Source organism: Oncorhynchus gorbuscha, linkage group LG01, assembly GCF_021184085.1.
Source record: "Oncorhynchus gorbuscha isolate QuinsamMale2020 ecotype Even-year linkage group LG01, OgorEven_v1.0, whole genome shotgun sequence".
In the NCBI taxonomy this organism is placed as follows: Eukaryota; Metazoa; Chordata; class Actinopteri; order Salmoniformes; family Salmonidae; genus Oncorhynchus; species Oncorhynchus gorbuscha.
This window is the reverse complement of record NC_060173.1, coordinates 109,522,540-109,540,949: the sequence shown is the minus strand read 5'-3', so window position 1 is coordinate 109,540,949 and position 18,410 is coordinate 109,522,540. Positions and strand designations below refer to the sequence as shown.

Below are 18,410 nucleotides of genomic sequence, written 5' to 3'. Positions count from 1 at the left end.
AATGACTCCCTTTTCAGCTGTGAATGTACCATCAACGAGCTTACGCTTTCTACGTATTCCCCAAGGTGTCTACAGCATTGTGACGTAGTTTTACGCATTTCAGTTGAAGAATAGCCATAGGCGGCCACATTGCGTAAGTGGTCACATGGTGGCTCCGAGAGAGATTCTCGCCTAAAATACAGAGGTAGTCATTATTCCAATCGGTCCTAGTGAAAAACTAATTGTCCCGACGGATATATTTTTGAATAGATATTAGAAAAACACCTTGAGGATGGATTCTAAACAACGTTTGCCATGTTTCTGTCGATATTATATTTTTCAGCAGGTGACCACAATTTCCGGGCGATTTCTCAGCCAAACGTGAAGAACAAACGGAGCTATTTCGCCTACAAAAATAATATTTTGGGAAAAAATGAACTTTGGCTGTCTACCTGGGAGTCTCGTGAGTGAAAACATCTGAAGTTCATCAAAGGTAAAAGATTTAATTTGATTGCTTTTCTGATTTCCGTGACAAGGTTGCCTGCTGCTAGCAAGGCATAATGCTATGCTAGGCTATGATAAACTTACACAAATGCTTGTCTAGCGTTGGCTGTAAAGCATATTTTGAAAATCTGAGATGACAGGGTGATTAACAAAAGGCTAAGCTGTGTTCCAATATATTTCACTTGTGATTTTCATGAATAGGAATATTTTCTAGGAAGATTTATGTCCGTTGTGTTATGCTAATTAGTGTCAGATGATGACAACGGTCCCGTTCACAGGATGGGGTGTCACTGCAGGTTAAAAAGCGAATGGAGGACGCTTTTGATTAACCTGAGCTCATGGGCTCTCATGAAGTGTTTGATGTGATTTTCGAATACATTTGCATTGATGTTAGAGTGATTAGAGGGACAACAGAGTGCTGAATACCAGGCAGTTAGCACATTTGGTAGACTACTAATGACCATCAGCAGCATCAGAGCTTGATGAAGCCTAATAACGTGACTAAACGTTCACATGGAATTTGACTTCCATCATGACTTGTGACCGATGGTATGGCGGTAATACGGTCACCGTAACAGTAACACACGGTTTGTGTGTGTAGTAGTGGTAGGTAATGTGTAGGTAACGTGTAATAGTGTAGGTGTGTGTGTAGTAGTGTAGGTGTGTGTAGGAGTGTAGGGGTGTGTGTAGGTGTGTATCTAAAAATCAAAGTCAAATAAAATACAATTTTATTGATCACATACACATAGTTAGCATATGTTATTGCGAGTGTAGCGAAATACTTGTGCTTCTAGTTCCGACCGTGCAGCAATATCTAACAATTCCACAACAACTACCTAATACACACAAATATACTTAAGTGAAGGAATGGAATAAAAAAATATACATGTAAATATATGGATGAGCAATTACCGAGCGGCATAGGCAATATGCAATAGATATAAAATACAGTATATATATATATATATATATATGTGTGTATGAGATGAGTAATGCAAGATATGTAAATATTATTAAAGTGTAATTATTAAAGTGGCTAGTGATCCATTTATTGAAGTGGCCAATGATTTGCGTCTGTATCTAGGCAGCAGCCTCTCTGTGTTAGTGATGGCTGTTTAACATTGTCATGGCCTTGAGATAGAAGCTATTTTTCAGTCTCTCTGTCCCAGCTTTGATGCACCTGTACTGACCTAGCCTTCTGGATGGTAGTGGGGTGAACAGGCAGTGGCTCGGTTGGTTGTTGTCTTTGATGCTCTTTTTGGCCTTCCTGTGACATTGGGTGCTGTAGGTGTCCTGGAGAGCAGGTAGTTTGCCCCCGGTTATGTGTTGCGCAGACCGCACCACCCGCTGGAGAGCCTTGGAGTTGTGGGCGGTGCAGTTGCCGTACCAGGCGGTGATTAAGCCCGACAGGATGCTCTCAATTGTGCACCTGTAAAAGTTTGTGAGGGTTTTTGGTAACAAGCCAAATTTCTTCAGCCTCATTAGGTTGAAGATGCGCTGTTGCTCCTTCTTCTCCACATTGTCTGTGCGGGTGAACCATTTCAGTTTGTCCGTGATGTGTACGCAGAGGAACATACTGTAAATCCTTCCACCTTCTCCACTGCTGTCTCATCGATGTGGATAGGGGTGTGCTCACTCTGCTGTTTCCTGAATTCCATGATCATCTCCGTTGTTCTGATGACATTGAGTGAGAGGTTGTTTTCCTGACACCACACTCCAAGTGCCCTCACTTCCTCCCTATGTAAGTGTGTGTGTAGGAGTGTAGGTGTGTTTGTAAGAGTGTAGGTGTGTGTAGTACTGTAGTTGTGTGTGTTCGTGTAGGAGTGTGTGTAGGTGTGTGTCTAATTTGTGCTCTTGTATGAATCCCTTTGACTCTGCGTGGGTCGTCAAGGCACATTTTCCTATGGGATTGACAGGATCATTTCCCCATGGTACTGACAGGATCTGGAGCAGTATGCTGGAGCCACACCCTAGGGAAGTATGTCAGAGGTTGTACTATAAGTATGAGATTTTGTAATGAAACCCCCCTTGCTGTTCCTAGCCCAAGGCAACCTTCACAACCCTACTCTCCCTCCCAGCAGGGTGACTTCATTAAAACTCCTCACATGATTGACCTCATAAAACACTTGAGGTAAAATACCTTATCACACTAATGCTCTGGTCAAAAGTCCACAATCCCCCACAGAGAGTGGGGATGTCTTAGGAATGTGAAATTAGGAGGCCCTTACTGGCCCGGCTGTAAAATTTGCCACCAAGAGGGCAATGAATTATGGATGCAAATGTATGTCTTTGATTTATGTAGATCCACTTGTCATAAGCCCTAATACATGATCTATCACAGCTCTCGACAGCTGCTTTCATAAATACAGTGAATCCATTTACATATAATGTTTTAACCTTTTGAGTGCTTCTGTCAGAATAAAATCCTCTCCTTGTTTTAACTCTTTAGCTACACAACTATCATACAACTTTGTAATTTCCCAGGCATTTGTTGTGCATCAATCAGTACCAGTTCTAGTAGAAATATGTTCATATGAGATGGTTGTTTACTCTCTTGCTAGTGTGGCAGCCCTAAACAAGATACTGTTGTACCACGGATTGTCCCGGGTTTGTGGCTGTCTAGATCTCTGCTGTTTGTTGTTTTCAATCTTTCCTGTGACCCACCCTGTCTGGAACTGCGAAGAGTAGCAGCGTAACCTACGTTGCTAGCTACCATGACAAAGACCAAAGCTGGCGGGAGTACCGTTGAGGACAGTGATGTCTGTCTATCACAGGTGAAGGTTATTTTAAACAAACAAAAAGAGACCTACAAGCAGTTGTTACAACAACACAAAAATAGTTTCAAGTGTTTTGTCCAAATACTCGTGGATTCTACTAATAAAATGATGGACAACCTATCTAGGACAACCTATCCCTGTTTTCCCAGGGTCAGCTCGATGAGTTGAAACAGGAGAACGGCAAGATGACGACAATCTGTAAGTCATTGAGAGAAGACATCAGTTCTGTGTGTGAATCCATGATAACAATGACAGATAATGATAACAATGAAGGCGGAACAACGTGGTTGTGGACGGAATTGAAGAATTTCCACTTTGAGGACAAAGTGAAGGAAATGATCTCTGAGAAATTGAAGATGGACCACAGGAAGATTGAGGTGGAACACACCCACAGGACTGGAAAACCCACCACCGGCCCAGGTCATAGGTCCAGTCCGATAGTGGTCAAGTTCCTGAAGTTCAAGGACAAGGTAGCTGTTCTGGAAAGAGGTAAGAACTTGGGAGGAACGTATATCTTCCTTAATGAGGACTATCCTGAAGCTGTGCGCTCGAAGAGGAAAGAACTTATCTCAGCCATGAAAGCTGCCTGACCGTGTGGGGACATTGCTTACATCCGCTATGACAGGCTCATTGTCCACCCTCCCTCCTCGAAGCCTGTAGGGGATGATAGAGCCAAGCCTATGGGTTCGTAGCGTCAATCCCGCAGCACACACACACACACACCAATTGATTAATGTACTGCTGAATGTATATTATTTTCTCTTGTTTTGTTTGCTCTTTTCAGTATTACATCTATCTCTGATAAGCCCCATAGGAAAGTGTTGAAAATAGTCCATATGAATATATGTAGCCTTAGAAATAAGGTTCATGAAATCAATAACTTGATAACATCCGATACCATTCATATATTAGCGAATGTTAGAGGTTAACAAAAAGTTGAATTCTGTTTTGGAATGGGTGGCCAGTAATAAACTGGTCCTGAACAACTCTAAAACTAAGAGCATTGTATTTGGTACAAATAATTTCATGAGTTCTAGACCTCAGCTGAATCTGGTAATGAATGGTGTGGCTGTTGAACAAGTTGAGGAGACTAAATTACTTGGTGTTACCTTAGATTGTAAACTGTAATGTTCAAACCATACAGATTCAATGGTTGTAAAGATGGGGAGAGGTCTGGCAGTAATAAAGAGAAGTAATAAAAAGCTACTAGTTTTGCCAAATCTTGATTATTGTAGAGTCCTGTGGTCAAGTGCTGCAAGGAAAGACATAGTTAAGCTGCTGCTGGTCCAGAACAGAGTGGCACGTCTTGCTCTTCATTGTAATCAGAGGGCTGATATAAATACTATGCATGCCAGTCTCTCTTGGCTAAGAGTTGAGTAGACTGACTGCATCACTTCATATTTTTATGAGAAACATTGTGTTAAAAAAATCCAAAATAGTTTGCATGGTCAATGTGCACACACAGCTCTGAAACACACACGTATCCCACCAGACATGCCACCATCAGGGGTATTTTCACTGTCCCCAAATCCAGAAGAAAATCAAGAAAGCGTACAGAATTATATAGAGCCCTTATTGCATGGAACTTCCTTCCATCTCATTTTGCTCAAATAAACAGAAAACTTGGTTTCAAAAAACAGCTTAAGCAACACCCTCACCACCTGGGGGCAGCCCGTCAGAAAGTCCAGGATCCAGTTGCAGAGGGAGGTGTTTAGTCCCAGGATCCTTAGCTTAGTAATGAGCTTTGAGGGTAATATGGTGTTGAACGCTGAGCTGTAGTCAATGAATAGCATTCTCAGGTAAGTGTTCCTTTTGTCCAGGTGGGAAAGGGCAGTGTGGAGTGCAATAGAGATTGTATCATCTGTGGATCTGTTTGGGCGGTATGCAAATTGGAGTGGGTTTAGGGTTTCTGGGATAATGGTGTTGATGTGAGCCATTACCAACCTTTTAAAGCACGTCATGGCTACATACGTGAGTGCTACGGGTCTGTAGTCATTTAGGCAGGTTGCCTTTGTGTTCTCGGGCTCAGGGACTATGGTGGTCTGCTTGAAACATTCTCATATTACAGACTCAATCAGGGACATGTTGAAAATGACAGTGAAAACACCTGCCATTTGGTCAGCAAATGCCCCGAGCACACGTCCTGGTAATCTCACGTCGGCTACAGAGAGCGTGATCACACAATCGCCTGGAACAGCTGATGCTCTCATGCATGCCTCAGAGTTGCTTGCCTCGAAGCGAGCATAGAAGGGATTTAGCTCATATGGTAGGCTCGTGCTTCCCTTTATAGTCTGTAAAAGTTTGCAAGCCCTATTTGCTTATTTCCTTATACAGCTGACTGAGTATTGTCTTAGTGCCAGCATCTGTCTGTGGTGGTAAATAAACAGTCACGGAAAGTATAGCTGAAAATTCTCTAGGCAAGTAGTGTGGCCTGCAATTTATCACAATATACTCTAATTCAGACGATCAAAATCTTCTTTAGATTTTGTGCACCAGCTGTTGTTTACAGATATTCACAGACCGCAGGTCCTCTGTACCTGCGTCGCTTCCTCTTGCAAATAACGGGGATGTCGGCCCTGCCGGGTGTTTGGAGGATGTCTTGTGCGTCTTGTTTGTTGAACAAAAAATCTTTGTCTAATCCGAGGTGAGTGATCGCTGCCCTGATGTCCAGAAGCTCTTAGTCTAATCCGAGGTGAGTGATCGCTGTCCTGATGTCCAGAAGCTCTTAGTCTAATCCGAGGTGAGTGATCGCTGTCCTGATGTCCAGAAGCTCTTAGTCTAATCCGAGGTGAGTGATCGCTGCCCTGATGTCCAGAAGCTCTTAGTCTAATCCGAGGTGAGTGATCGCTGCCCTGATGTCCAGAAGCTCTTAGTCTAATCCGAGGTGAGTGATCGCTGCCCTGATGTCCAGAAGCTCTTAGTCTAATCCGAGGTGAGTGATCGCTGCCCTGATGTCCAGAAGCTCTTAGTCTAATCCGAGGTGAGTGATCGCTGCCCTGATGTCCAGAAGCTCTTAGTCTAATCCGAGGTGAGTGATCGCTGTCCTGTCCAGAAGCTCTTAGTCTAATCTGAGGTGAGTGATCGCTGTCCTGATGTCTAGAAGCTCTTTTTTTGCCGTAAGATACGATTGCAGAAACACTATGTACAAAATAAGTAAAAAATAATGCAGGATAAAAACACATAATAGCACAATTGGTTTGGCTCCCGTAAAACGGCTGCCATTTCTTCCTGCACCATTTTCATTTACACCAGCTCTGTCAGGAGGAATGGGTCAAAATTCCCCCAACTTATTGTGGGAAGCTTGTGGAAGGCTACCCAAAACGTTTGACCCAAGTTAAACAATTTAAAGGCAATGCTACCAGATACTAATTTAGTGTATGTAAACTACTGACCCACTGGGAATGTGATGAAAGAAATAAAAGCTGAAATAAATAATTATCCTATTATTCTTACATTTCACATTCTTAAAATAATGTGGTGATCCTAACTGATAGGGGTCCTAAGACAGGGAATTTTTAAATGTTAAATGTCAGGAATTGTGAAAAAACTGAGTTTAAATGTATTTGGCTAAGGTGTATGTAAACTTCCGACTTCAACTGTAGGCTGCATGTGCCTTTAAAATATGAGGTTCTGTCCTTGAGCTGTTCTTGTTTATTGATGTTCTGTATTATGTTTCATGTTTTGTGTGGACCCCAAGAAGAGTAACTGCTGCTTTTGCAACAGCTAATGGGGATCCTAAAAAAATACCAAATATACCAAAGCAACAGAGTCTATGTAGAGTCCCTGTTAATCCCTTTACACAAAAGTATAAACTTGCTTCTATTACAACCACAGTTCTCCCTTTTCTCTCTCTCTCTCTCTCTCTCTCTCGCTCTCTCTCTCTTTCGCTCTCTCTCTCGCTCTCTCTCTCTCTTTCTACATAAACGGCTTGGAATTATTATTTCAATGTTATTTCACTGTTCAAGACACAAACTGTTCACAGCCCTCTTGTTGGTGGAGAGAATTAAGCAGGTTTAATGCTTATTTCCTGCAATTCTACACATTTTGTCATTGGGCGCAAAGAAAATGTTGCAGTTTTAAAGCACATTTTCTTACAATTCTATACATTTTGCCATGTCTAATGTGTATTCATGTGATATTTCAGTGTAAAAAAAAAACCCTGCCCTAACCCTTTTCACTGGGTTAGCCAAAGAGTGTACCCTAACCCTAACCCTAACCCTAACCCTAAACCTAACCCTAACCCTTACCCTTACCCTTAACCCTAACCCCAAAACCTAACCCTAAACCTTACCCTTACCCTTAACCCTTAACCCTAACCCCTAACCCTTAACCCTTAATCCTAAACCAAACCCTAACCCTTTTCACTAGGTTAGCCAAACAGTGTGCTACAAAAGTAAGAGGAAAAGTCAGCCTTTACCTGTCGAGGAAATTGGATTACTTCACGGACATTGGGTGGAAATGTTTTCCTGTAACGGATTACAACCACCACTGAATCTTTTGGCTTCCGACGAACATGAGGAAGAAAAACAAATCTTCGGAGCCAAAATGCATGAATGATAGGCAGATCAACAGACCGTACAGTACGTGCACATGGTCAAATGGTTCATTGTTCAATAATTTTTTACTGGAAATCACTATGTTATGTCTTTTAGACATTTGCTGTACCTATTTATTACTTTATAAACTAAATACAGAAACTAACAGTAAACCATCTTGTGCTACTTATGAATCCTTAATTGCTAGAACAAAGGTGATTGAATGGAAATGTCACGTTTCATGCTTCAGGCCGATGCAGATAGTTGACTCAAGACCAAATCCTTTAACTACAGGATGAGAATATCAGCAGTTATCACAACTGATGTACGAGGTCATTGAACTGTTAGGCCATGAAATTAAATTAGCCACACACAAATGCACACCAACAGTACCCATGCATGCATGCAACCAGTCAGTAACTCACAAGCACACACAGAGAAAGGGTAAACAGCAAAGTGAGTGTTCTATTTTTGTCATCTGTTAGACACACTATAACATAACACCCCTTAATATAACACCCTGTAACATAAAACCCTGTAAGTATAACACCCTGTAAATATAACACCCTGTAACATCACACCCCATAATATAACACGCTGTAACATAACACCCTGTAACATAACACCCTGTAACATAACACCCTGTAACATAACACCCTGTCAGTATAACACTCTGTAACATACCCTGTTAGTATAACACCCTGTCAGTTTAACACCCTGTAACATAACACCCCGTAATATAACACCCTGTAAGTATAACAGCCTGTAAGAATAACACCCTGTAAGTAAAACATCCTGTCAAATAACACCTGTAATATAAGACCCTGTAATATAGCACCACAAAGTAAAACACCCTAAAGGTATAACACCCTGTCATATACCACCTCATAAAAATAACACCCTGTAATATAACACCCTGTAATATAGCACCACGAAGTAAAACACCGTAAAGGTATAACACCCTGTCATATACCTCCTCATAAAAATAACACCCTGTAATATAACACCCTGTAATATAGCACCACGAAGTAAAACACCCTAAAGGTATAACACCCTGTCATATACCACCTCATAAAAATAACACCCTGTAATATAACACCCTGTAATATAGCACCACGAAGTAAAACACCCTAAAGGTATAACACCCTGTCATATACCACCTCATAAAAATAACACCATTTAATATAACACCCTGTAATATAACACCCTGTAAGTATAACACCCTGTAAGTATATCACCTTGTAAGTATAACCTACTATAAGAATAACAGACTGTAAGTATAACCTACTGTAAGTATAATCTACTGCAAGTATAATACCCTGTAAGTATAACAACCTGTAATTATAACCTACTGGAAGTATAACCTACTGTAAGTATAACATACTGGAAATATAACCTACTGTAAGTATAACATACTGGAAGTATAAAACCCTGTAAGTATAACAGTCTAAGTATAACCTACTGTAAGTATAACATACCGGAAGTATAAAACCCTGTAAGTATAACAGTCTAAGTATAACCTACTGTAAGTATAACATACTGGAAGTATAAAACCCTGTAAGTATAACAGTCTAAGTATAACCTACTGTAAGTATAACAACCTGTAAGTATAACACCCTGTAAGTATAACACCCTGTAAGTCTAACCTACTGTAAGTATAAAACACTGTAAGTATAAAATACTGTAAGTATAACAGTCTAAGTATAACCTACTGTAAGTATAACACTATGTAAGTATAACACCCTGTAAGTATAACACCCTGTAATTATAAGATATTGTAAGCATAACCTACTGTAAGTTTAATACCCTGTAAGTATAACCTACTGTAAGTATAACATACTTTAAGTATAACCTACTGTAAGTATAACCTACTGTAAGTAGAACACCCTGTAAGTAGAACACCCTGTAAGTAGAACACCCTGTAAGTATAACCTACTGTAAGTATAACATACTGTAAGTGTAACCTACTGTTAGTATAACACCCTGTAAATGTAATCTACTGTAACTATTACCTACTTACAGTATAATCTAGTATAATACCCCTGTAAGTATATCACCCTGTAATTATAAGATATTGTAAGTATAACCTACTGTAAGTATAAAACCCTGTAAGTATAACACCCTGTAATTATAACATACTTTAAGTATAACATCCTGTAAGTATAACATACTTTAAGTATAACATCCTGTAAGTATAACATACTTTAAGTATAACCTACTGTAAGTATTACATCCTGTAAGAAGCACTGACCAAGACATGGACATGTTCATATCAGATCCATCAGTCTTTTAAGCATTCTGTGCTGAGTTGAGTTCATTCCTTTCCTTGAGTTTTGAGGTTTCAAATTTGGGGAGAAGGATGGTGAGAATGACCCATAATGATCAGAGCACTGCCTGGGAGGAGGACCATTCAACAGAAGCTTAACTTGATAAGACTGACCCTAACAGAGGAGAGCAGCAGACCGGTCAAACTGAGGCACTAACACTGTAGTCACCCCCCCAGGATGCCTTCCAGCACCACGGAGAGCAACAGCAACACAGTTACTGTCTGACGGGAGACATTCAACTGCTGCTGATGATGCCTTCAATCCCAGCTAGCTAGTTTGTGCTGGCTAGCTGGCAACATCAGCAGCATGCCTCTAGTTAAGACCTGTAAAAGAAAGTGATGTTTATTTCGATGGACGAGGGAGAAAGTAATATTGGTTACCATCTGGATGTGACCGTGACATGCCAATTAGCTAGCGTAACAACAGGCCACTGCAAAATAAATGTGAATGACCAGTACAATGGTGTTGTACCGAGGTGGTTGCCGACAAGTTGCTTCAAACCAGGCAGCTCTAGTCTGTCACGTGTTGCCGGCAGTAGCTAATGTGGCCAATTTGTTCCATCCCACTTGATTATATTTTGGATAGTAGGATAGCAGCCGAAGCGAGAAAAAAATGTGTAATGTTGGTACTCATCTCGGTGACACCGCGATACAGTCTACTGCTCAATGGGGAGAGATTCACCGTGATACAGTCTACTGCTCAATGGGGAGAGATTCACCATGATACAGTCTACTGCTCAATGGGGAGTTTCACCGTGATACAGTCTACTGCTCAATGGGGACACAGCAACACAGGACAGTGTACTTTGCTCCCCAGTAAGGAAAGAGAAGCAGCTAGATAGTGTAGTCAATATAAGGCCAGTAAGGAAAGGGAAGTAACTAGATAGTGTAGTCAATATAAGGCCAGTAAGGAAATGGAAGTAGCTAGATAGTGTAGCCAATATAAGGCCAGTAAGGAAAGGGAAGTAGCTAGATAGTGTAGTCAATATAAGGCCAGTAAGGAAAGGGAAGTAGCTAGATAGTGTAGCCAATCTTAGGCCAAGGTGACAGCTGAAGCACATTTATTGTACTGATTCTCACCCAAAATGTACAACTATGGCATTAACATCTACATTTTTGTTTAAAAAAAATAGAAATTACAATTACTCCGATAAAAATTGAATGATTCTGAACACTCACAAGTTTCAATATCTCTTTGAAGTTTCTACTTTTTAGCTACAAGCCTTAGCTAGCTAGCTGGGAAGGGCTCATCAAGACGACTGACTGAACTAGCTAGCTGGGAAGGGCTCGTCAAGACGACTGACTGAACTAGCTAGCTGTGGGAAGGGCTCATCAAGACGACTGACTGAACTAGCTAGCTGTGTCCGTATAGCTAAACAGGTGCCAGGCACTAACATTAGCAGCAAAGCCCAATACACAGCAGTATTTTCCTTAACCTTAAACAAGGTTATATTGCATTCAATAATGCCATTTGGACAACATCTCCCTGTTTGAAACAAGGTTTCAAAGAATTGCACAGAAACTGTAAAGGGATTTAGAACTCCAGTGCTACCAAATCAATATCAGAAATTCATTACTAATTTAATTGCATTTATTTATCAAGTCTGAAATAAGCTATGAATTATGAATTGATATTATTTCTACTGAATACTGAACCTTTTAAGTTGACAACTCTTTGGTGACATCTGTCATAATGTACAGCAGTATTTTCAACTCCAGTCCTCAAGTACCCCATCAGTACACCTTTTCTGCTGTAGCAAGGACTTGATGATGAAGTAGAATCAGGTGTGCTTGTTCGAGGCCACAACAAAAAGATGTGCTGTCGGGGTACTTGAGGAGGAAGATTGGAAAATACTGCTGTACAATATACTGTTTAGATGAGGCTCTTTCATGTTGCACTATATGCTGTTTAGATGAGGTTCTGGCATACTGTACACTATACTGTTTAGATGAGGGAACATGTCATACTTTTCTTAGCTTTAAGAACATACAGTAGTGTTCAGAACCGTATCATTCCACTTCAAAATGATCAATTGTATCCTCTGTTCAAAGCTAATTCTGACCTCTAGTGACAGCGGAGACATTCTAACACCGATTGTAGCCTACATACAGTATTTGCGTTTGACAAGCATGGTATGCTGCATGTGCTTCTCTGGCAGCATAGCCGTCCAGTCGAATTGGGTTCACGTTACAGGTAGTAGGTATAGCGCACATGTATTGTGCTCTAGTGCGCTCCCTAAAATAAACCGTAGCCTACAAACAAAAAACATATACATTGCTGCGTTTTCGCAAGGGCTTCACAAATCCAGAGGTAGAAAAGTGGTTTTGAAAACTTAAATTCAAATGTAGGCTCACAGATCCGTTAATAGAGAACTATGTTCACTACCAATGTGAGAAAGATGGATCTATGCGACACATGTCATGTCCATTCAAAATGGCATGTTTCACAACATGTCTCCCAAGAACATGGAGTGTATGATATTCATTGACCTGAACAATCGATAAGTCGTCCACAAATGCACGAATAATCAGTTTAAATACACTGCAATTGTAGAGACAACGGCACGTTATGGAAAACCGCTCTGAAGCTTGTGTGACTGAGTAATCAGTCATACAGTATGTTGGGGGCGGACGTGGCATTATTGACATTTCTGCTGATTTAGAATTGCCAGAAAAACAACGACCATACAAACTTAGAAAACAGAACCAACTCTATTTTTGCAATATATGTTGTAGTTTTGTCAAGTTACTTACAATGACTGGCCGCCAGCGCAGTACTGAGGACGCCGAGCACCGTGAGATTGAAGGCGATGGCCAGAGATGACATTTCCACCTTGCTCGCCACAGATATCCAGGCTTCTGTATATCCTCAGTATTTGAGTGCAAATAACTCCGATGGTGCCTCCGTGCAGTGTGGTATAATTCCAGCTGCTTCGACTTTACCTCTTAACTACAGAACCATCAAGAGTCAGGTCTGCCAGCGCGCTCACAACATCCTTTCCTAGTGCGCTTACTCTGCTGCTGTTGGTGCCAATGCTCCGTCACATCGGTGCGTCTCTCTCTCTCTCTCTCTCTCTCTCTCTCTCTCTCTCTCTCTCTCTCTCTCTCTCTCTCTCTCTCTCTCTCTCTCTCTCTCTCTCTCGCTCGCTCGCTCTCTAACTCTCTCTCATAAAAGCCTTTTATCAATTTGAGTTTATGTTTGCACATTCTGCACGATTTAGCAATGGTATAGCAAGATGTACATATTTTGCATTAGTTATGACAGTTTTTGAAGGTTGCAAAATATTTCAGAGGGACTGGGGAGGAGTGAGGGAATGGGGAGAGAGAGAGACTTGGGAGGGGAGAGGGAATGAGGAGGGGAAAGGGACTGCGGAGGGGAGAGGGACTGGAGAGGGGCTGGGAGGGGAGAGGGACTGGGGAGGGGGCAAGGGAGTGGGGAGGAAAGAGGGAGTGGGATTGGGGAGGGGACATGGGGGACTCTTCTTTACCAGAAACAACAATATCATGCACTCACTAGCAGTCAAAAGGTTTTTGGTGCTCCAAAGATACGGAATGGTATTCTGTGGGGTGGAATTACAGTACAATTCGAAATTAAGCAATTTTTTTCACCACCAACAACATTTTCCCACAATGCACCATCATTTACAGTATGCTAGAGTAAGACATTTCAGAGTATTTTACTGTTGCTAATACCACAAAATACTGTAAATAATAAATACTGTAAATAAAAATACTGTTTTCCTTTACAGTGAATATCAAGCTGCTAGCAGACCTGGCTCAAATGAAAACTTCATACTTCAAAACTACGTCTACCAACTTGTTTGGCTTCATATTGCAGTTTCTCTCAAGATATTGTGCCAAAGGCTGTGTGTTTTAAATGTTCAGACTGCATAGACTACAGAGACGCTACAAAGAAACACAGGCATTTTTCATTTTTCTCTTCTCTCAGTTTATTTACTTCTACCCTCAGTGATTGCCCACAGGCCACCAAATTACCACAGCGGTGAATAACATCCTGTCTTGCAGTGATTACTGTCTCTATTATCGTATCTAGAAACAGATTTCCTTTTTGGATGATAATGAAAAACAATATTGTGTTCTATGGGCAAAGACTGTTTACGAAATGGTAGGTAGGGTGATATAAGCTCAGAGTCATTAATTTCAAGGTAACACATTATGAAGAAAATATCTTCAACACAACAGGTCTTTACACACACACACACACACACACACACACACACACACACACACACACACACACACACACACACACACACACACACACACACACACACACACACACACACACACACACACACACACACACACACACACACACACACACACACACACACACACACACACACACACACACACACACACACACACACACACACACACACACCTATACTGTAGATACACACTGTTCCCCTATGCTTCCATATTGCTGTAAATCCCTCCATACATCTATACGCATTAATATCTGCTATTATCACAGTTTAGATTTTATTGGCCACCTTTTGGACGTAGAATGAGACAGTCATCTCAAATGTATATATATTTAAAAAAAATGAGAAGTAGGCATTGGTACTGTATGAAGCTGAAAAAGGAAGGAAATTCACATGAGCACCACAATGCCTATTCCACCCATGCTCTACCAATGGCTTCTAGCATAAGCTTTTGTCCTACTACAGTAGCGATGTTCGTCTATGGTACTTCTAACAATGTGTTTGCACCTTCTCACTGCGTGGCAGTTTTTCCAAAGTTTGGTGTATTTAACTGGCAATAATAGCAGCCAAGGATTTTCACTAATGTATTTGTTTGTGCTCTGATTACACACAAGTGTCCAAGTCAGCAGTTTACACATTTGAGAAACCTTCTGTAGCAAAATATACCTACTTAGTTAGCTACTTTCCTTTTGCTTCTCATCCAACTGGTGTTAGCTAGCTAAAGCTGCTAGCCTTCTACTAGCTAGCTGCTACTGTTGCACTCGAGCTGTTTAGATTTGGCTGAAAATATGTTAGCATGGTCAGAAATGCTACTAAAAGGTAGCACATCGTTTATTATCTGGCAGAAATGTGCACTTGAGAGTAATAAATTGTGAATTTAATAAAAAACTGTTGCATCTACAAACTTGTTCAGTCCAAATTGATCTAATGGTCACCTTATGGACGCTGTAGCCTCGTTTTAATCCGACGTCTAGAATTTGGGGAAAACATTGTCTGATGACCCTACTGCTATGAGTTCTACACTAAAGTGATTACAGGGCCATATTTGACACCTTTCTCAGGCAAACAAACTACGGCCCCAGGTTCAACATCATTTTCACTTGACAAGTGTCCCATGAAAAATGTATACTTTATTTTGTCTCCAAGGTTGGAGCAAATTGAACATTTAACGAGACAGAGTAAAAAGTACTAAAATCGGCACGTGTTTGGTCCGTTCTAAAATACAATAGGCAGGCTTTAGTGTTAAATCAACTCTACTGATCTGAAAATGTTTTTCTCATTTCAAGGAGTTAATATGTAACTTTTATGTTTAGATTGACTTAATAATTTATTGAAAGGCTGATTAGTTGTGATTTGTTGGTTGACTAATGGATAGAGAAAACTAGGTTTGTTGTTGCAGTGGTGTGTAGAACTAATGACAGTGACTCATTTCACTATGCCCGCAATGGTTATTAGTGAATGACTGTTCTACTGCAATAGAAATTGAATGACCTCATACTGAATATAATAACATGGTACCCTGAGTACCAGCCACATAATCAGAGAGATGGCTATGGACGTGATTTTATTTGATCTTCACAATAGTCAAACATTAATAAACCCATTCGTCATTTGTGCTCTGCTCTGGTTGGAAGCAGAGGGTGTTGTTGGAAGTGTGGAGAGGATCCATCTGCTCTCTCTTGCTGATGTCGTTGCACCCACTGGAATCAGCCACCCCCACCTGTCCTCCACCGCTCCTTTCTAAGTCACTTTATCGCCTCACTGCAGATAACTCTGGTATAATCACTGCATAGCCAAGAGTAAGATATGTCCGACATGTGCTTGACATGTTAGTGTGGTATTATTTAAATAACAGATTGTGTTGTGTCAGGTTGTCCACTTAATAATAAAGGTGTGAGCTGTGAGATGCCCCAAAAAATGCCATGCATTGACAATTATTATAGTTACATGTCAGACTACAACAGTGTATCATTTAGCAGCTTTCATTAGCAGCCTGTTTACAATGTTTGTGTCAAAATGCACCTCAATGCTACTCTTCCTTGGATTAGACCATAACGGATATTGGCCATCTAAGTGTTAACAGAGCAGGGTGCAGCATTAGGAACACAGTACATTAGCAAAGACTGCCATGTCCTTTGCATTCAAGGTGTTTTGTAGTACTGTTCAAACATGAGATGTTAAATGACAAAGATGCTAGCTAGAAATGTTATATCTGCCATAAATCTAAGTCAAAGTTTCTAACTCAGGTGGAGAAAGTGCACTAAGTAACTAAGTCACTAAATTTGCTGCATTCACCAAGGGCAAGTGTGTTCGTTTACTTAGTTTGAAAATCTCATTTTACAGCGCTAGTCAATACAGAAGACAGTTGACCGTTAAAGTTTGCTCAATAACCTTAAACTTCCCAGATGCGTGGTCTAGAGTGTTGCCAAGGTGTAATGTTAAACTGTACTAATGGACTCACTTGATGAAATCTGCAGATAATGAAAATGTGAGGAAAAGATCAAGAGAAAAATGCAGATGAAACAAAATAGAAACTGCTGAAATATTATTCCTGATCAATAATTGAGCATTTCATGGATGTTCTTCTTATTTCCAGAAGTACATTATCTACAATATTATCCATAGTGTATTGTTTTACTGAGATAGTGATACTGGAATATACAGGAAATGCTAGCCTCAACATTTGAATTTCGGAGTAAAAATCATTGATTTATGGATGGATGGTCTCCCAAGGTACATACTGTGGCTAGTATCATGGTGGTGGTATGCGTTCAAATAAGAAATAGTGGAAATATCAGCAATAGTTTGGTGAACAATGGCACCAAGTACATTATTGTTGAAGGAAAGGATCAAGGAAGTAACAGACATCCTAGTGCTCTTGATTTCTCAGAAAAGGCAAAGTGGAACGACATTAGTTTCCAGGTTATCAGCCAAAATCACTTAGCGAGCCCATCTGTATCCTGGCCAGAGCATGTGAGCGGAGTTGCGGGGTTGGAAACTCTTCTCTCATGGCCTTTCTAACCGCTCCGCTAAAAACCACTCAGTGCAGAAAAAAACTGCAGCTCCAAATTCGCTCCATTCATTAAAATCTCAATTTAACCAACACCCATCTTTTTTTGTGACTAACTGGACGTACCATATGGTTTTTAAGTATTGACACCAAACCATATGAATTTGAATTAAAGTATTTGAATAAACACAAATGTGACTGTAGGAAGCCCACATCAATTCAAGTTGGGGCGGCAGGTAGCCTAGTGCGTTGGGCGTTGGGCGTTGGGCTTGGAACCGAAAGGTTGCAAGATCGAATCCCTGAGCATGGCAGTTAACCCACTGTTCCTAGGCCGTCATTGAAAATAAGAATTTGTTCTTAACTGACTTTCCTAGTTAGATTAAGATAAAAAATAAATAGGTTACGTGTTATTTTAAACAGCAAATAAACACTCTAAGTAGGTCATTATTTCAAGGCCTAAACAAAAAAAACATTGTGTTTTGTGCGACACAATTGGCTAGTAATCAAATCAAATCAAATCAAATCAAATTTTATTTGTCACATACACATGGTTAGCAGATGTTAATGCGAGTGTAGCGAAATGCTTGTGCTTCTAGTTCCGACAATGCAGTGATAACCAACAAGTAATCTAACTAACAATTCCAAAACTACTGTCTTATACACAGTGTAAGGGGATAAGGAACATGTACATAAGGATATATGAATGAGTGATGGTACAGAGCAGCATACAGTAGATGGTATCGAGTACAGTATATACATATGAGATGAGTGTGTAGACAAAGTAAACAAAGTGGCATAGTTAAAGTGGCTAGTGATACATGTGTTACATAAGGATGCAGTCGATGTTGTAGAGTACAGTATATACATATGTATATGAGATGAATAATGTAGGGTAAGTAACATTATATAAGGTAGCATTGTTTAAAGTGGCTAGTGATATATTTACATCAATTCCCATTATTAAAATGGCTGGAGTTGGGTCAGTGTCAATGACAGTGTGTTGGCAGCAGCCACTCAATGTTAGTGGTGGCTATTTAACAGTCTGATGGC

The 18,410-nt window shown here is 40.5% G+C and overlaps 1 protein-coding gene across 2 annotated transcripts in view; it reads right to left on the bottom strand.

Moving 5' to 3' along the window:
• LOC124039427 (contactin-associated protein-like 5) overlaps positions 1 to 13,189 on the bottom strand; it is a 132,778-nt gene extending 119,589 nt beyond the window's left edge. For both annotated transcript variants that reach the window (XM_046359429.1, XM_046366951.1), the window contains exon 1: positions 12,876 to 13,189. In XM_046359429.1, the coding sequence (XP_046215385.1) occupies positions 12,876 to 12,948 (73 nt within the window). In that variant the 5' untranslated portion in view covers positions 12,949 to 13,189. The remainder of the gene's footprint in view (positions 1 to 12,875) is intronic.
• Positions 13,190 to 18,410: the final 5,221 nt, after the last annotated feature.